Source organism: Mytilus trossulus, chromosome 8, assembly GCF_036588685.1.
Source record: "Mytilus trossulus isolate FHL-02 chromosome 8, PNRI_Mtr1.1.1.hap1, whole genome shotgun sequence".
Taxonomy (NCBI): domain Eukaryota; kingdom Metazoa; phylum Mollusca; class Bivalvia; order Mytilida; family Mytilidae; genus Mytilus; species Mytilus trossulus.
Window position 1 is genome coordinate 53,624,331 of NC_086380.1, and position 21,385 is coordinate 53,645,715.

A 21,385-nucleotide genomic window follows, 5' to 3' on the forward strand; every position below is an offset into this window, starting at 1 on the left:
GTTTGTCATTTTTTATTGGTATGTTAAAGCGTTGACTGGAGCACGTTTTGTATGAAGCGCTTTTGTAATTCTACACGAATACATTAAGGAGACTTGTTATCCTTATGATAAAATTCATAGGACTCGTAGATGCTATAGAGCTGAAGTGCGATGGTCCATAGGCTACAGTGCGATGATCTATAAGACGAGTGATGGCTATTTCAAAATATACAGATATATTATTATTATCAGAACTAGATTGTTTCATTATCAAGTTTATAAATGTGCGTTCATTATTGTCAATGTAAGTCCTTAGTCTTAGTTGTAAATGAGAGAATATCGTCTTTTATATTTTCTACATGTAGACATTATTCTGCGTTTACTTTGTTCTTCGTAAACCGTATAGTGAAACGGAGATTGTTGCCTTGTGTATTTCAAAAATTCCATGTTCCATCATACGTAACAAATTTCCTTTCACAATTTGTAAACAAATCCGCTAAAGTAAAAGGTTTACTTATCTTTCCCCTGTACGGCAATCCCCCCCGTTTTCAATAGTATTACAATTTAATGCGACCCGTGTTAAATAGAAAACCCGAAAATTGCTTCTAACAAACAAATTTACTTTTACATTGACATGATAATTAAAATAATTATAATTATTTATTCAGACCATTACACTTCAGTGCACCACCATCACACTCAGATATAGCTACCAACAATGCAAGTTAAGATAGCGGGAGAATGCCAACCCTGCACTTCAGTGTAATCAAAAACGCACTTCAGCCACAAACCATCCCACATCAGCGGGATTATCGCGTTTAAGAGTACCAACGCGGTTCCGAGTCCTACATTTGTATCAACTATGAACTAACGAGATCTATACAAAGCTTTTGTGTTGTTTTGCTATGCATTGTCATGGGAACCACGTGCAGTCATGAATGTTGCAGGTTAAGGAGAAACTACATGAATTTTGTGAACGGCTGACAATTTTTATCAGCCAATCATCATTGGGGTATCTAGTTTAAAAAATGTGTCCGGTGACCCGGCCAACCAACCAAGATGGCCGCCATGGCTAAAAATAGAACATAGGGATAAAATGCAGTTTTTGGCTTTTAATTCAAAAACCAAAGCATTTAGAGCAAATCTGACAGAGGTAAAATTGTTTATCAGGTCAAGATCTATCTGCCCTAAAATTTTCAGATGAATCAGACATTTCGTTGTTAGGTTGCTGCCCCTAAATTGGTAATTTTAAGGAAATTTTGCTGTTTTTGGTTATTATCTGGAATATTATTATAGATAGAGATTAACTGTAAGCAGCAATAATGTTCAGCAAAGTAAGATCTACAAATAAGTCAACATGACCTAAATGGTCAGATGACCCCTTTAGGAGTTATTGCCCTTTATAGTCAATTTTTAACCATTTTTCGTAAATCTTAGTAATCTTTTAGAAAAATCTTCTCCTCTGAAACAACTGGGCCAAATTAATCCAAATTTGGCCATAATCATCATTAGGGTATCTAGTTTAAAAAATGTGTCCGGTAACTTGGCCAACAAACCAAGATGGCCGCCACGGCTAAAAATAGAACATAGGGGTAAACTCAAAAACCAAAGCATTAAGAGCAAATCTTACAGAAGGTAAATTTGTTGATCAGGTCAAGATCTATCTGCCCTGGACTTTTCAGATGAATCGGATAACCGGTTGTTAGGTTGCTGCCCCTGAATTGGTAATTTTAAGGAAATTTTGCTGTTTATGGTTATTATCTTGAATATTATTATAGATAGAGATAAACTGTACACAGAAATAATGTACAGCAAAGTAAGACCTAAAAATGAGTCAACATGACCAAAATGGTCAATTGACCCCCTAAGGAGTTATTGCCCTTCATAGTCAATTTTTAACAATTTTCATAAAATTTGTAGATTTTCATTAATATTTTCCCCAGAAACTACTGTTATAGATAGAGAAAATTTTTAGCAGCAAGAATAAAGTAAGATCTACAAACACATCACCATCACCAAAACACAATTTTGTCATGAATCTATCTGTGTCCATTGTTTAATATTCACATAGACCAAGGTGAGCGACACAGGCTCTTTAGAGCCTCTAGTTTGTATTACTTGTAAAGTATATATAAATATTGCTTTTCAGAAATAAAAAATATAAAAATATTATCGTGATAATAAAGTGTCACTGGCTGCACTACTTTCAAAAATTATTTAAAAAAACCTAAATCATTAAAAATTGATCCCTCAAATGCCCTAGATTAAAAATATCCCTATTTCAAAAACAGAAACTAGTGATTTCGTTCAGAAAAAATTCACATCCATACTAAAACTTATTGTACCAGTTACAAAAAAAAAATCAACCAAGGCAGAACTGCCTCAATGACCGAAACGTCTTGTTTACACAAATTACAATTTTCTAGGTCCATACCACAAGTTACATGCTAAGATCTACGAGTCATGTACTGTAGTCCGAGATTACTCTGACGTCCGACTGCTGTTTTGTCAGAGTAATCTCGGACTAATCTACTGGATTGGTCGTGGACAGATTTATTTTCATATTTCATTTACTGTTATCTGTTATTGTCCCTTTTCAATTCTTTGTTATCTGTTTTTCACCAAATCAATTCATTGTTTTGCTGTTACTGGGACCCCCCTTGCCCCCCCTCTATCAACACATGAATTTGATCAATCAGTTCTATTTATACACAGTGTTTACAGTTTTACGGGCAAAAAGGTTAGATCGATTGCGTTTTTAATTGTAGTGTAAACGCAGTGGTTCAGATAGAGATCGTTATGATTAAAGATAATGTGAACGCTAACTGGTTTTATTTAGATCGATTCAAATTAGATCGATAAAAAAATATGCTAGTGTGAACAGGGTCTTACATGATGACGAAAAACGTTAAAAAATGCAACAAAGAAAGGCCAGTTTGAATGCTTCTCTTTTTTTTGACGAACACCGTTGATTTTTAGACAAGTGAGCTAATACCTTTTGCAATACATACTCATTTCTCTGTGACATCACCTGTGTATTTATTGACCATTTCATATTCCAAAAAGAAGTTTCAGAGCCTTTAGACAAAAACAGGTTTAAAATTTATATGAAAAAGCTGAATGAGGTAAAGATAAGAAAAAATGGTATGATTTATACTAATACCATATACGAATGGACAACATTATGGACAATTAAAGGGCACCGTTGGGGAGATTGAGGGATAGTTTTTTTTCTGGAATATGGATATGACCCAGTAAAAAGTTTATTACCTTGACATAACTAATTGTGTATAGCGGTTCGCCTCGCATGTCATTCTTCCCAATGTACTTATTATTGGAGTTCTGGGCATTTGTTTTCTTGTCATGAATATATACATATAAACATGATACCCATGAACATTTAATGAACAACAACCAATAAACCAATAAATGAATAACTGTTCTAATGATCAAAAAGTCATGTTTTACAATGTATGAATGATTTAATTGGTAAAAAGATTTTACAGTGTATTAGTTTTAGTTTGTTAGTTGTGGACTGCTACTTTGGTATCTTTTTCCTTATTTGCTTGCTCTATATATTTATGAAAAAATGTTACCCTTATATTATGTGATGTTAACCTCATTAATTTGACTATATGTATTTCAGAACATGATGAGGTTAGATTAGGCGTTGTTACCCTCTGGAATTTGACTATATATTTCAGATTATGATGAGGTTAGATTAGGCGTTGTTACCCTCTGGAATTTGACTATATATTTCAGAACATGATGAGGTTAGATTAGGCGTTGTTACCCTCTGGAATTTGACTATATATTTCAGAACATGATGAGGTTAGATTAGGCGTTGTTACCCTCTGGAATTTGACTATATATTTCAGATTATGATGAGGTTAGATTAGACGTTGTTACCCTCTGGAATTTGACTATATATTTCAGATTATGATGAGGTTAGATTAGACGTTGTTACCCTCTGGAATTTGACTATATATTTCAGATTATGATGAGGTTAGATTAGACGTTGTTACCCTCTGGAATTTGACTATATATTTCAGATTATGATGAGGTTAGATTAGACGTTGTTACCCTCTGGAATTTGACTATATATTTCAGATTATGATGAGGTTAGATTAGACGTTGTTACCCTCTGGAATTTGACTATATATTTCAGATTATGATGAGGTTAGATTAGACGTTGTTACCCTCTGGAATTTGACTATATATTTCAGATCATGATGAGGTTAGATTAGGCGTTGTTACCCTCTGGAATTTGACTATATATTTCAGATCATGATGAGGTTAGATTAGGCGTTGTTACCCTCTGGAATTTGACTATATATTTCAGATCATGATGAGGTTAGATTAGGCGTTGTTACCCTCTGGAATTTGACTATATATTTCAGATCATGATGAGGTTAGATTAGGCGTTGTTACCCTCTGGAATTTGACTATATATTTCAGAACATGATGAGGTTAGATTAGACGTTGTTACCCTCTGGAATTTGACTATATATTTCAGATTATGATGAGGTTAGATTAGACGACATTACCCTTACAGTACAAGATAATGAGAAAATAATGGAACAACAGAATAATGGTGAAGTCAACAAAGAAGAATACGAAAAGTCAGTTGATGTTTTTTTTCGTGTTTTTTTTTCCATTTCTTTTGGCGTTTCAATGTACGCTAAGTACTAAGTATATAGGTAATCGAGGCGATTAACATGAAACAATAAACAGGAGATGGAAATGTAATGTGATGCAAAACAAAAAGTAAAACATCACTGCAATATAAAATAATTGGATAATTGGATCAGTCAAAATGTTAGTCTCGCTGTTGACTCATCAAGATCTAAATACGCTCAATGAAAAATGCATTACCTTGCTAGTAGTACTAGAATGATACTATCCCGTTCCCTTTTCAAGTTTGTGATTACCGAATTAGACTAAATATCAGGTTTGTAATAGCATGAGCAACACGACGGGTGCTACATGTGGAGCAGGACAACCTGAGATTCCCCCCAGTTTATGGTGGGATTCGTGTTGCTTAGTCTTTAGTTTTCTATGCAGTGTTTTGTGTACTATATAATAATTGTTTGTCTTTTGTCTTTTTCCTTTTAAGCCATGGCGTTATCAGTTTATTTTCGATCTATGAGTAAGAATGTCCCTCTGGTATTTCCCCCGTCTTCTTTAAATGTTCATTTTATCTTAGAAAGACGTTTATACCTGAAACATCAAAGAAAGAGAGTCAAGAATATAAAAGGATATGTAAGATGTTATCTATCTGTATAGCACATACAGCTAACGTTGGTGGTATAGCTAGCCTGACAGGAACCAATCCTAATGTTATACTGAAAGGACAAAGTGATATGTGAGTATTGAAATATGATGGTGTAACTAATGTTCAGGGTATAGCAAGCCTTACAGGAACCAATCCTAATGTTATACTGAAAGGACAAAGTGATATGTGAGTATTGAGACATTGTGGTGTAACTAATGTTCAGGGTATAGCTAGCCTTACAGGAACCAATCCTAATGTTATACTGAAAGGACAAAGTGATATGTGAGTATTGAGACAAGATGGTGTAACTAATGTTCAGGGTACAGCTAGCCTTACAGGAACCAATCCTAATGTTATACTGAAAGGACAAAGTGATATGTGAGTATTGCGACATTGTGGTGTAACTAATGTTCAGGGTATAGCTAGCCTTACAGGAACCAATCCTAATGTTATACTGAAAGGACAAAGTGATATGTGAGTATTGAGACATTGTGGTGTAACTAATGTTCAGAGTATAGCTAGCCATACAGGAACCAATCCTAATGTTATACTGAAAGGACAAAGTGATATGTGAGTATTGAGACATTGTGGTGTAACTAATATTCAGGGCATAGCTAGCCTTACAGGAACCAATCCTAATGTTATACTGAAAGGACAAAGTGATATGTGAGTATTGAGACAAGATGGTGTAACTAATGTTCAGGGTATAGCTAGCCTTACAGGAACCAATCCTAATGTTATACTGAAAGGACAAAGTGATATGTGAGTATTGAGACAAGATGGTGTAACTAATGTTCAGGGTATAGCTAGCCTTACAGGAACCAATTCTAATGTTATACTGAAAGGACAAAGTGATATGTGAGTATTGAGACATTGTGGTGTAACTAATACTCAGGGCATAGCTAGCCTTACAGGAACCAATCCTAATGTTATACTGAAAGGACAAAGTGATATGTGAGTATTGAGACATTGTGGTGTAACTAATACTCAGGGCATAGCTAGCCTTACAGGAACCAATCCTAATGTTATACTGAAAGGACAAAGTGATATGTGAGTATTGAGACATTGTGGTGTAACTAATGTTCAGGGTATAGCTTGTCTGACAGGGACACATCCTAATGTTATACTGAAAGGACAAAGTGATATGTGAGTATTGAGACATTATGGTGTAACTTATGTTGGTGGTATAGCTAGTCTGACAGGGACACATCCTAATTGTATTCTGATATGTGAGTCTTTGGAGTTACTTGTATATAAATGAGTTGTGTGGTGTAAAAAGTCCTCATTTACAATACCTATGGCAATACCAGCAAACGACAAAGACGTCAGTCACACTAAACTCCGAAACATATGATAGTAAATAAACCATATACTTTTGATAAATGCTATTTGATATTGGTATGTCTCGCGATAACTTTCAGCCATTCAAAAGTACAGATTCGTATGAAACATAAATTTTAGAAAAGGGAGAAGGTTTGGTGACGCTGTAAATGTTTGCACCTGTCCTAAGTCAGGAATCTGATGTACAGTAGTTGTCGTCTGTTTATGTAGTTCAAACGTATTTTTCGTTTCTCGTTTTTATATAGATAAGACCGTTTGTTTTCCCGTTTGAATGATTTTACACTAGTTATTTTTAGGCCTTTTATAGCGTGCTGTTTGGTGTGAGCCAATGCTCCGATTTAAAGGCCATACCTTGATGTATTATCATGGTTAACTTTTATAAACTGTTACTTGGATGGAGAGTTGTCTCATTGGCAGCTCATACCACATCTTTCTCATAGACACTCGTCTCAGATTGTTTTTCCCTTTATATAAAGACGAGCGCCTGAGATCTTCCTTTATCTTTATCAATAACTTGTGTGTATACTCAACTTATTTTTTATACTTATCTCCAAAGTGCAATTTCTTTAAAAGTATATAGCAAGTTAGCCGATATTTTCTCATTAATCTCGTGTATTTCTATTTTATTCAATTGCAGTATATATGATAGGTACAACGGAACTTCACCTTTGACCTTTGCCACATGGTTTATGTACGGATTACCCATCTCAGCTATTATGCTTGTACTTGCCTGGATTTGGTTACAAATATTCTTCCTTCGTGGGTAAGATTTTAGATCTTTTTTTTAATTTTGTACATCTAGCCAGACGTCTTCCACCATGTTATTTTTTTACAGCTGTTTGATTGTAAATGGTCTCCCTATGACTGTTAATTACATAAAATTGAGAATGGAAATTGGAATGTGCCAAAGAGACAACAACCCGACCATAGAGCTGACAACAGCAGAAGGTCACCAACAGGTCTTCAATGGAACGATAAATTCCTGCACCCGGAGGCGTCCTCCAGCTGACCCCTAAACAAATATATACTAGTTCAGTGATAATGAACGCCATACTGAACTCCAAATTGTACACAAGAAACTAAAAGTTAAAATAATACAAGACTAACAAAGGCCAGAGGATCCTGACTGGGGACAGGCGCAAAAATGCGGCGGGGTTAACATGTTTGTGAGATCTCAACCCTCCACGTATACCTCTAGGCAATGCAGAAAAGTAAACGCATAACAATACGCACATTAAAATTCAGTTCAAGAGAAGTCTAAATTATGTCTTTATCATATGCATATCAGGCACAATCTTCCCCGTGAGGGGTTTAGTATCATACCATACATGTGTTATAGTATTTTGTAACGGCAAAATAAGAATAGTATGTATCAATTAATAATACACAGTCTCACTGGCTTTTGTTTCTGTTCTTTGTGTCAACGAAGTAGCCTTAATTTAAAATGTATGCTTTATATAAAAAACAAGTTGCTTTCTTTAAAAAAAAGAAAAGCAATACACGAACCTAAGACCGCTGACTGCCGGGTCACCAAAAGATTGTTGCTGAATTTGTGTTTGCTTTTGAATTGAAATAATTGACTGTGAATAGAAGAAGTCAGTTGAAAGTATATATTTACAGCTTCTATTTGAATAGTTATTTAAAAGCTCGACTATTTTATTTATTACTTTTGAATGTACATATTTTTTTTCGCTTATAACCTGACCCTTTGGCAAATCCTAATTTCGGATGACTTATGCAAATCGCACAAACCTATCGCACTATACATTTATGCACTCAGTTTGTTTTATAATCTGGAATTCTGGATGCATTTATTTTATCTATCATATCTATAATTTGATTTCTACATGAATGCCTTTATATTCTCAACTCGTATTTGAAGCTATCTTTACATATGGTAGATGTTGTATGCGGTGAAACCTAAAGCCTGCAATTGATTCGGACCTCGTATGAAGAGACTTATTTTGGTCTCGTGAAACATCTCAAATTTTAAGGATCTCCTGATTTTACTTAAATCAAATCAAACATTCTACAGGGAAACTCAGTTTTGCCGAAGAATCTATTATAATTCAGGAGTTTATGAATACCTTTACGCACTTTCAAAATAGCTAGTTTATATAAAAAGGTACTCTAAAGTGCGATGGGGACGCTTAAGTTCGATAGTCACGCTAAAGTGCGATGGTCTACGCTAAAGTGCGATGCCAACACACTCTAAAGTGCGATGGTCTGCGAAAGAATAGACGTAATAAACGTTCTATGGATTATGACGTGAACAGTCGTTTATACAAAAAAAAATGAACATGCCGAAAGATAAATGTAGAATATTTGATTAACAACTTTAAACCAAATGTCCATGACTTACTTAATTTAAACCTTAACCTGCTTTGTCGGCTGAGGCAAATGTTTTTTCCCCCGGGTGCTGGAAGAAGGACTTGTATCCTGCACTCGACCATTTTACTATACAAATACACAATTATACGCCTAAGTATCCTTTTCTAGTTTATATAAGAAGCTAACGGATACATTGAAATCATTGTTTATGTTGCAGTTTACTATACAAATGCGGTCAGCGTTAAAATATTGTCGATTTTATTGAAAAGTAAAGTCGGTAAAATAAAGGTACATTTTTTATGCGTAAATCAGTAATTGTCCGCTAAAACATTAGTTAGTACATTGTAGGAAAATACAACCTGTATTTGTACTCGCTGCGAAAAAAGAGAAAGCTCAGAGAACATGGCATTTCTCTCTCATTTAAATTAAGATTAAACAATGACGACTTTAAGGGGAGATGTTCACAATTGTGAAAGACTGTGTGAACGGCAAGTAACGACAATTATCAAAAATGAAATATTTGATATTGGCCGAATTTTAAAAAAAAATCATATACAAGATATATAGATATTTGTCACACCTAAATTACCATTTCAGCAATTATTATTACGTGGTCGTTCCTTTTGATTTAGAAACAATCACATCGCACTTTAGCGTGATATTCTATCGTACTTTAGCAAACAAACAACCATCGCACTTTAGCGTGATACACCATCGTACTTTAGCGTAGACCATCGCACTTTAGCGTGATCATCGCACTTTAGAGTACCATCGCACTTTAGAGTCCTACAGATGTGATATAAAAATAAATGATGTACGCCAGATACGAGTTAAGTCTACACAAAAAAGCACCAGTGACGCTCGAATGAAAAAAGTTAAAAGGTTAAATACATTTCAAAGTTAAGGAGTGTATTCCTTGGGAAGACAATCCTTAGCTTTTTGTAAAGGTCAAAGCTTATAATAGGAACGTGACTCAAAAAAGGAACAAAAGAGAAACACCTCGAGGTCAAGTTAGTAATGATGACCGTGCTTGAAAGTCGCATGTAAAGCTCTTTCTGTCGTGTCCTGAATTTAGAACGAAAATACGCTTTCACGAGTGAATTAAATAGTATTGCATACAAGTAGTATTTTAGAGCACAAAATGATAAATAGAAAGCACCTCACTGATACTCAGGAAAAGATACGCATTAGCGTCATCACATATCTTAATATAATAGTTGAATTCGAATGTCAAACGGCCTACATTAAATTGTTTGACTCCGGATTCATTGACATTTTATCCGGACTTGAGAAAATAGTGTGCTTTTGAAATGTGATCTATAATGTGAATAAATGAAACCAATCAAGACGTGTAGGATTGTTGGTCAACACAAGGAGGTCAATGAATAAAATTTTCAAACCGGTACCATACTAGTAGTACAATTATGAAGATGATATAAGGTTAAACTATTAAAACAAACAAACAAAAATTGAATTAAAATTCTATATTAAACTTACGTTACTGTTAGTATTTTTTTTTCAAATTCTTTTGAATATATATATATAATATCAATAAACACGAATGTCCAGTATTTACGAATGGACATTTTATTAATCGAATGAATCTATTTTTAAATTCTAACATTCCACTATGTGAATATATTACTATACAAAATATAAGCAAAGACTTCTAATTCCATACTGAAACAGTATAAAATAATCAATTTTATGGTTGTAATTGAATTTTGTTGTGATTATTGTAAATTATTTTTACGGTTTTTGTGACCTGCAAGGATTTAAAATGATGCTTGATGAATTGAAAACACACAAGAACATTTTTATTTACGATCGTTTAAAATTTATATATTTAATAAATTATCTTACTTTCCGATTTCTGGTTTTATTGATATTATTACAATACAAAAACAAACAAAAAAATCCCATAAAAGCTAAATACTAAAATGGTATGAAATAATTAACGTAGAACTATAATGGTTATTGTCTATAAACAATTTTTTTGGTAGGATGCAAGAATTTATTTAGATTTAATTTTAATATTTTCTTTACAAATGAATAGTTAAAAATACCAAAGCAATTGAAAGTATCTTGTCATAATATAAAATACTTATTTCTTAATTGCAACTCTGAAAATATTCTGATTTCAATCATTGTTAGTTTCTTCAGAAACATAAATACAGTATATATTGTGTATACATTTCTTTGATTCTGATTGAATAAAATACTTTGTATAAGAAAACTCTTTCTGTTTTCCGATCTAATATTAATATTATAACCAGAAAATTCTCTTCCGTAAGTCTATGATGAAATACACAGTATCCCGTGGTTGAATCTTCAAACATAATTAGTTTACATGTTATCGAGACAACAGACAATTATACCACGTTATAATTGACCTAGATACACACAGTGTACAGTGGTAGTTTTAAAACAAATATAATTGCATCGTCAAGGGCCATCAAGAGACCATATCAATTGAGACGTAGATAACAACCTGTTAAGACGTCCTGTATAAATGACCGAAAACCTTCGAGACGTTCCGAGAACTTTCTTCTGACTTCCGGCCGAGAGATATCGAGTGGCCCATAGACACATCCAAAACTCGCCAATATATAAGCATGAACCCCTCAGGGGGTTCATGCAATTTTTTTTATAATTCTTGATTCTAAAGTTACAATCGAAGAGAGGACGTCATGGGAATCAGAACTATGTAACCTGATGTGCTGATATTAGAATCATAGGAAGATGTGGTATGAGTGCCAATATGACAACAGGCAATCCAAGTCACAATTCGAAATAGTAAACCATTATAAACATGGATAACCAGTTTTTATTTGTTTTTTTACATTTTTTTCAGGTCATTTTTTAAATGCTGTGAAGGAACTAAATCAGCAGGTGTAAGAATTAAATCAGTTCTGAGGAAGGAATATGAAAGTCTAGGACCAGTGAAGTAAGTGATAACAAGTTCGTGTAGAAAGATTACTTTTTGTGGTGTTAAAATTTCGATGTTTTGTCTCTATATAAGATTTTACTAGGATTTAATTTCGTGGTTTCCAGTAAAAGGAAGGGATAATATACATAGGTTAAATTTCGTTTTTTTTTTTTTAATTTCATGGAAGTATTCTTTCCGCGTAATAAACGAAATTCAATCCACCATGAAATTTTTTGCTTCAACTACATGTATACTTTAATCAAGTAATCATGCATTCATAACGTTACATGTTTACCGTGCTTGTCCCAAGTCAGAAGCCTGCAGTTCAGTGCATGTCGTTTGTTGCTGTATATAATGGTTTTTTTTCGTTCAATATTTTGTAAATGAATTAGGTCGTTAGTTTTCTTGTTTGATTTTGTTTACATTTGTGTTATATCTGACCATGCGGTATGGGGTTTGCTTATTGTTCAAGGATGTACAATGACATATAGTTGTTAACTACTATGTAATTTGGTCTCTGGTCGAGGGTTGTTTCATTGGCAATTATGCAACGTTTTAATTTTTATAGTTCATGTTTGACTTTAATTATAAATGAAAAGGTTTCAGTATAAATATGAAATAAAATTTTGTACACGTTTATACGTTTCAGAAATTGGCATGTTAAGACATCAAAATTCTTAAAAATTATGTTTAATAAAATTGCAAGGGTTTTTCAGTTGGTCGGAAAATTACCAGGTGTGGCCATATTTTTAATCCCGACAACCCGTTTGTGGCTTTCTACACGGTGATATAAAAAAAATACGGAAATGTAGAAAAAAGTTGATAAACTTTCCGCTTTTTTTTCCTCCTGATATTTAGAACCAAATACAAAAAAAATGCTGATTTTGTTTGATCAATTACCATGGAAACACTTACTCTAATTCAAGAGTTCGAAAAATTAGACGAAAAATTGACGAACATTTATGTTTGCTTCGGTCTGTGCATGATGATATTTTTTACAACATGTTTTTTTTAATAATTTTACAGTTTTGCCCAAGCTGCTGTGATAGGTCACTTTTTTATTCTAGCAGTATTATGGATAACACGTGACCTCGGTGGAGCCGGTGGATGGGGTGATATATTTGCTCCAAAGTAAGTATAGAAGTTCAGATTCATTGCTTATTTATGTAATTTCTATGCCCCACCTACGATAATAGACGGGTATTATGATTTCTCGTCTGTGGCTCCGCTCGTCCGTTCGTCCGTCCTGCTTCAGGTTAAAGTTTTTGGTTAAGTTAGTTTTTGATGAAGCTGAATTCCAATCAACTTGAAACTTAGTACACTTGTTACTTTATATGATATGATCTTTCTAATTTAAAAGCCAAATTAGACTTCAGACCCCAATTTCACGGTCCACTTTACATATAAAATGAAAGTGGGAGTTTCAGGTTAAAGTTTTTGGTCAAGGTAGTTTTTGATGAAGCTGAAGTCAATTAAACTTGAAACTTAGTACACATGTTCCCTATAGTATAATCTTTTAAATTGTTATGCCTAAGTGGATTTTTACCATAATTCACGGTCGATTGATTGATTGGGGAATCAGTGTACTTTGGACACATTCTTGTTTTTTTTTATTCTTTTCCAAAAATAATGTTGTGAATTATTTTGTGCAAACGCCGGTACGATCTGTTTTTATCATATTACTTTGACATTTGATAAGGGAATTTCCGATTTGCATTTTCCTCGTTGTTTAGTTTTTTTGTGATAATTTTACTTTTTACAATGTTAATCATTCAAATGATGTATTTTCATTTGTAGGACAGTTACAGATTCGACCCCATCTATATTGATATCGTGTAGTTTGTTTATATTTCCATCAAGATTACCAGATGTATTTTGTTTAAATAAAGGTATGTATTTATCGTTGATTGCATTTTAATTGTGTATCGTTCAATTGCAAATATTTCATACATGTGTCACGCATGTTCATGACGGGAACACATTAACATATAGCTAACTATGCGGTATGGGCTTTGCTCTCTGTTGAAGACCATACGGTTACCTATAATTGTTTAAATTTCTGTGTCATTTTGGTCTCTTATGGGGAGTTGTCTCATTGGCAATCATATAGCATCTTCTTCTTTATATAATAAGTATAGTAGGAAGGTCCTGTAATAGAACTCTTCGGTGATGAAGGTCGGGGAAATGTACTAGACTTTTATTGAAAAATTATAGATGAATTGGATGTGGACAACTTTGTAACATGCCAACTCTAGAACCCATTGAATATTAGTAACAAGGGTTTCTTAACTCGCACATATTTGGGTACTTTCTCTAAACGAGGCATCCCCGAATTTAACGTCCCCACATTCATCGGACGTGTTTGTGTATTTGAACATCCCGCAATCCCAAAGGATTTATTGTCGGTCGAAAGAAAATTTGCAGTCCTCATATTTATTTTTAATATTGCTGTTTTTTAAACACGATACTTAATTAAATCACATTTAAATATATATAGTGGACAAACGTGTTCGTGCTGCTAAGTGTTATGAACAATATTTACAGAAAACATTCTCACACTAGTTGTCTTTTTATATATATTTACACGTGTATTTCAAAATATAAAACGGTTAATTTTAAGATGACATATATTGTACTTCGCTTGGTAAACTTTCAAATATATGATGGTATCACAGAAATAAAAAGTATACAAGACGATTTAAAAGGTCTCCTGTAAAAGACCTCACGTCATCTCTATTTTAAGCGTTAAATGTTTTGATGACTTGTACATGTATGATGATTAATTTTCTAATAACAGGAAAAAATGAACCAATACCTCCGTTAGTACCCTGGAAAGTTGCAGAGAAGAATTTACCTTGGGGTGTTATGATACTTCTTGGCGGCGGATTTGCATTAGCCCATATAAGTGAGGTATGTTGATATAAATAGTCAAATCAAATATTTATATATACTACTTTTTGTTTTGTTAAAATGCAAAACTTTAATGCAATCAAAATATATAAAACAATAGTGCTTGAGATTTCCCGGTAACGGAGAGAATTATTTAGAGGTATATATTTAAACTGTTGTTATAGTGAATTTAGTTTACTTCCTCATGTTCTATGTCACTTCTGATGGAATGTCTAATACTAGTAATCTAGAGCTTTCAACTGTTGCAGGTAAAAGACAGCATTTAAGTTCATGTACACACTACGAAAGAGAAAATGTCATTAGGTTGATGACATTTTGTCAATTGCTTTCCTGTTATAAATAGAATTAAATCATATAACTTAATATATGAGCATCTGAATTTAAACATTAGTTTAAATATACACAGTCATTCATGCTTATTTCTGTAATATGATTTGATCTCTTGCGGAGAGTTGTCTCACAAGCAGTCATACAACATCTTCTTTTTTTATTTCTATGTAGGGGCCTCGGTGGCCATGTAGTCTTAAGTGTACATTTATAGTTACTATTGTTATTACTAGCCAGTCAGCACTGAGTTTGTGAGTTCAAACACCGCTCGCGTGGATGCACCCGACTCAAATTTTAATTGACTAGGATTGACAGTGGTCGTAAGTTTTTTCCGGCTACTCTGGCTTCCTCTATGAATAACAACTTGCCACCACGAAATAGTCCAAAACATGTTAAAACACACAAAATTATACATTTTGACACAATGTATCTTAGTCGAAAGTTGAAAAGAAAGTTTTCAATTTCAGGAATCTGGATTATCTAAATGGTTAGGTAATGAGTTGGCTGTCTTTAGCGACCTTGAACCTTGGCTTATGAATCTAGTGTTGTGCGTTGTTGTCGCTGCAGCAACAGAGGTCACCAGTAATACTGCAATATGTACTCTCATGATGCCAATTATGGCTCAAATAGTAAGTAATCCTAACGTTTTAAATCATGAACTTTACAAATAATTTATTTCAGGTTATGACTTGGTATTCACATAGGATTTGCCTTCTAAGCTTACTAATCGGAAATCAAATAACTAACTAATATAAATGTTATTTGTTTAAACGACTCCAGATGAACAGTAAATTTTAAAAGTATGTCGTCCCGTTATTAATTTACCCAAGTTTTAACCTGTAAAAACTTTTTGTGTCTCAAAATTATAATTAGAATGCGAATGGTGACCTTCTGTGCATACTACGGTTTCTGTTCTATCCCACAACAATGTAAATTTTTAATAAATCTTGTTTTCTATGTTTTTTGTATTGATTTTTTTTTGCCATGTCCATTTTAGATTCCCTTTGACTTATGTTAAAAGTTATGTTGAGTTTAAAGTGGTCTACTTGGTATAACCCGGATCTTTATTATACTAAGAGTTTGCCGGAACTTATAAAATATCCAGAACAATTGTTTTTCATCGTTAAATCTTGAGACTCGGTGTTTAAGATTGGTAAGGAATGTTTGCTTAAATTTTTTCGTAAAATATCGTAATATTATCATAATCATAGGAGAAAAGGATATTGGTATTTTGCGTATAGTCCGGTTTTATTTTTATTTTTATTAATTTTTTGTTCTGTTAAATTTGTCAAATCTGGCCATTTGAGACTAGCTGTTTATGTTTTTACTTTTATAAGCTTTTTTTGTACATTTGTAGGCTCTACAGTTACAACTAAATCCGTTGTACATCATGTTTCCAACAGCCATTGCAACCTCGTTTTCATTCATGTTACCAGTAGCAACTCCACCGAATGCAGTTGTGTTTTCATATGGACATCTTAGAGTTATAGACATGGTAAGTACAGGGTATTAAATGTAATATATTTATTATTAAATCTACCGGTGTTAATATGAAATCATTTTGTATAGTCGATTTAATCCATCATAATGATGTGTTGCGCGCATTTTAATAATTACTCCGGTGTATTTAACGTGAGAACAAAAAACGATATCCGTCATACAAATGTACATGTAACAAGTATATAAAACTAGTATCAGCATAAAACTGCATATTAATTGATTTTCAAATCATTATTTAATTAAAGTCTTGATCTGGCATGTCAGTAACTGCTAATGGTCCTTTGTTTATTGATGTATCATTATCACTGTTTAGATCTTCTGTGACCTATCGGACCGTTTTAAGACTCGGACTGTTTTAATCTGAGTTGTACCGTGCGTTTTTTTCTTCCATATTGGCTAGAGGTATAGGGAGGGAAATTGGGATCTCACAAAACATGTCTAGCCCCGCCGCATGTTCACACCTGTCAAAATTGAGGAGTCTCTGGCCTTTGCAGATCTTTAATGTGTTTTTTTTTGTAATCCGTGTTAGACGTTGTGGGAGACATGGAAATACTGTGTGTCCGTTGGTCTGCTTGTCCGTCCGTCCGGTCTTGTTAGCGCGACCACAGGCAAAAATGTTGCCATATTTTATAGAACTTATACTATAGGTTGATACCAGCAATATCGCAGGCAAGTTCTATAATGGTGGGAAAATGCGGTGCTCAATTTAAATAACACGCTACGTTGGTTATTTAGTGTACACAACATTTTTTATGTTATATTTTCATAGTCAGAAAGATTATTACAGTCAATCCTTAAGTAATAGCAACACAAACACAATGAAACTGAGTTTATAAACTGGTATCTTTAAGTGGCCAAATATGTTTTAGCTTGCTATTTTTTCATTGTTTTGTTTTATTTCAGGTGATGGTTGGTTTTATGATGAACATTATAGGAATACTGGTACTCATTTTAGGAACAGAAACATGGGGAGCTAGCGCTTTTAACTTTCACACATTACCAGATATATTTAAGACAAACAACAATGTATCTGATATTGCACAGAACATTACTTTACTAGTAAATGGTACCTGTTTGTGCTCAAATCTTACCATGACATAAAGGTTCATCTTGTTAAATATATATATTTATTTCAAAACGAGGCAACAACTGCATACTACGCGATGAATGATATGGAACGATTACCCAGTTATTTGTCCAATTGAAACTTGTTTGTGCTTAAATCGTACCATGACATTACATGTGTCAAAAGGATACTGCATAATGCTTCTCTTTATTCGTTAAAAGTTCTGGTATGAATTCAGCATATTTAAAAAAAGGGATCAAGTAAACAAGAAGATGAGCATAGTTAGTTCCCGTTGAAATGCCGATTGCTGAAAAACACGCCCTACGAACATAACAAATATGTAACCAATCAAGAAATTATTCATGTTGTTTTAAGTTTCCTTGGTATTGTTGGTTTTTTTTTTAATGTCAGTTTCAGATAATTGTTTGTTAGAATCAGTATGATTTCCCCTCTCTAAGACAAACAAATTCGAAGTATGACATTTTATTTTATAAAACAATATCCCTATCCAACTATTTTAATCTGTACTTAGTTTAGAATGATTAATACTTGTGTTTTAAAGTGAAGAAAGTCAAGTGTTTTCATACTATTGCAAGATAAAGAGTCTTAGATTGTAAGTACTGTTGAGATCTCTGGGATTTGTTATCATCTGCATCTGATCACGCCACGTCTACAATAGGCAGTTTCACTATAATGGCGAAGCCCGAATATGATTGCTGATTAATTTGTTGTTAATAATTAAGAAAAAGGTGTCGCGGAACACTCTGAAGACCCAGCAATGCAACAGTAGATTAAAGAAACATAGAACAGATAAATGATTACCTAATACTTTCTCCTTAGTATGTTAGTGTCATAGGGGTATATGTTGAGTATCCAGGTGAGTTCTTAAAAGCTAATTCATTAATCAAGCAGTTTGTGTGTTGTGATTTATACACAAAAACGATATCGTTTTGGGGTTTTATCTGCGGGAATAACAACACACATTTTTCTTGGAGATAGAACAGGGTTTATGTAGCATTAATATTCATTAATCCATTCAGCTTTTTTATATTCTGATTTGTATTAACTTCATCACAGCCTTAATCCATTCGAAAAGAGTATCTACATTTTTATTCTCATTTTTAGCATTTTGTTTTACTTCAACCGATACTGAAGCCATCTGTATTTTAAAGTTGTGTTGCAGACTGATGGGTTTATCCTCAAATATTCCGGGGCATGCATAAGACATTTCCCAGAAACATTTGTGAGTGTTATTGATAAGTTTCCAGTAATAACAATGCCAGCCGGATAATATATGAATAGGGAACTAGCACAGGTGCAATTAGAAGGTTTAGACTTGACGTCGTCAATATTAAGATCCTGGAACACATGTTTGTGATTTGTAATATTTGTTGCAATTGTTTTGGTATGAGATGTACAGACTGTTCTTTAAAAGAGGGAGGTAGTTTCAATTGTACTGATTTAAGATGAACATGATGAAGGATGTTGCTCAAATTGAAGGCAACAAGACCTTTGTTGACCGGGGAAAGTTTTAGAAAAAGTCGTTTCTACTTTTTATCTTTTCCGATGGGAACTTGTAACAATATGTAATTGACTTTAGTCATCCTACGTGATAATTGTAAGTTTTTATTCGTTTGAATGGGGCTTTGTAGCAGTTGTTTCCAAACTCAAGTCTTATAGAAATGAAGTTTTGAAAAGAGTAATGAATAAAGCCTTGTGCGAAAGAGATGAATACTTAGAGCCTAACGGCTTTTGTATAAATGGATGTAGGTCGTCAATAGAGACAACACGGAGTGTAGGTGGTGTATAGTAACGATGACAATGACTGCGTCTTTGTAGAGTAGTCGAGATGCACATATTCTTCGCATTCACTTAGCTATTAGTTTTGTCATTGTCGCAGTTTCGATTTGTAGAATCCAGGATAGTTCTTTTTGTCTTCGAGAGGTGTTGCAAGATGAGGATCGTTAGTCTTGCGGTATATATTTTTTCAATGATGCAAATGGCCTATAAAGGATTGAATGATCAGGCTAAATGAAATGTTGGTAAACATTGTCACTTGCATTATATTACGTCTTATTTAAGGTAGCACATGAGTTTATTAGGCCTTATTTGAAACCAACATTTACATATTCACAAAGGTTACACTCTCATCCATAGACTAGATAATGTTTGAAAGTAGTTTTTGTTTATTAGTTATCGTTTTAATATTTATACTTGAGTGTTTCGGCATCAATTCCTTTAGAAAGTAAAATATGTTATAAGTAATTTCGCTACAGCATGTTTTATTTGAAAATCCAAATAGGATCTGAATCGTTTGAATGCTACATGTGTACTTTTATTTTATGGTTACAGCTTGTCAAAAGAGTGCTCTAACACATATATAAGAAAAATCATTAGTGTACCGATATATGAAAAGGCTGGAACACTTAATTTACAGTATAGTACATAGAGAATAATACATGGCAAAATCCGTATCATATGTCGTATCATCCCGAGACATCAATATCAGCCCAAGGGCCTTTAGGCCCGAGGGATGATATTGGTCGAGGGTGATACGGCATGTGATACGAATTTTGCCATGTATTATACGCTTTATCATATGTTTCAACAGAAGAGTATTATATGAACTGTTTTCTGGTTCATAGCACTGGGTTACCTTCAGTTCTACTTTTGTCTTGTTTTAAAGGCCTTAAAAAAGAACTGCTCGATTACTAATTCGAAGCACCTTGGTTTAAACCTTACAATTTACGTGCTGTTGTTTTAAAAATATTTTGTTTATTTTTGTATTTTTTATAGTTGCATTTAGTGTGCCAAAAATTAGGAAAAAAAATTGACGTTCTTGACGTCACATACAATATGACAACGACGTTCGTGACGTCACATACCAAACAATGACGTCATGAAAAAAATTAAGGAAAATTTTTCATAAGCAAAAAAAAAAACTGACTTTATTTAAAAAAAAAAAAAGTAGGGGTGTGATAAAGGGTAGGGGTGCGATAAAGGGTATGCGATAAAGGGTGCGCATCAAAGTTGCGCGATATGGATTAAACAGCAGGCTATTTATCACATATGCAAAACTACTGTATTTACTACTAAACATATGATAAAAGTGTATTAATTTCAGTATCAACTGCTCTTTACATGGAAATGATGCATAACGTATTAGTTCAATACTGTATATAGTTTTTGTTTATCAACAAGTCAAAGTAATATTCTTAACTTTTTATATAAGATTGTACTAAGTTATGGACAATGCTAACTCATTTATTTTAGAGCAATGTGATCATTTGAAGTTTCTCACTTAACACGCTGAATTTGGTTTCACGAAATAAATATAATACATAAATCTATTTTTCTGTAGATGGTTAAATATAAAACTTCAAAGTGCAAAATATATAAGTTTTGATGAAACGATTTTCTTCAGAACTACAAAAAGAGTTTGAATATATTGTGAATTTATTATAAAATTCATTTGTAAGATTTCGTTGAATATTTGAAAATAATAATGAATGAAAATTAATTCACCATATTATAAGGGACACAACTCTGTAGGGAAAGATACAGAAGAGTACAGTTGATGGTTATAATGCCAAGATGGTCTGCGTTGCTGCTGATGTCAAATTTCGTCTCCGAACATGACAAAATTGTAGATTTCTTACACTTTTCGTCGTTTCAGCCTTTTCAAGGTCTAAGTTTGAACATATGTGAGTACACAACACCTAAAAAT

At 33.3% G+C, this 21,385-nt stretch overlaps 1 protein-coding gene across 1 annotated transcript; it reads left to right on the forward strand.

The window, feature by feature from the left end:
* The first annotated feature begins 191 nt into the window (after positions 1 to 191).
* On the forward strand, positions 192 to 18,036 carry LOC134727761 (Na(+)/citrate cotransporter-like). Its single transcript, XM_063592148.1, has 12 exons — positions 192 to 283; positions 648 to 703; positions 4,496 to 4,601; positions 5,186 to 5,344; positions 7,233 to 7,358; positions 11,781 to 11,873; positions 12,882 to 12,986; positions 13,653 to 13,744; positions 14,653 to 14,765; positions 15,560 to 15,721; positions 16,450 to 16,587; positions 17,496 to 18,036. Exons 1-12 carry the CDS (start codon positions 192 to 194, stop codon positions 17,691 to 17,693), a joined length of 1,440 nt encoding a protein of 479 aa, XP_063448218.1. The 3' UTR covers positions 17,694 to 18,036.
* Positions 18,037 to 21,385: the final 3,349 nt, after the last annotated feature.

Bases quoted from the DNA above. Each gene is read 5' to 3' on its own strand.
- LOC134727761 (XM_063592148.1), top strand. From the start codon at position 192: ATGGCTATTTCAAAATATACAGATATATTATTATTATCAGAACTAGAT. The intron at 704-4,495 runs GTTAAGATAGCG...TATATATTTCAG, and splicing joins TATAGCTACCAACAATGCAA to ATTATGATGAGGTTAGATTA. The intron at 4,602-5,185 runs GTCAGTTGATGT...ATTTTATCTTAG, and splicing joins AACAAAGAAGAATACGAAAA to AAAGACGTTTATACCTGAAA.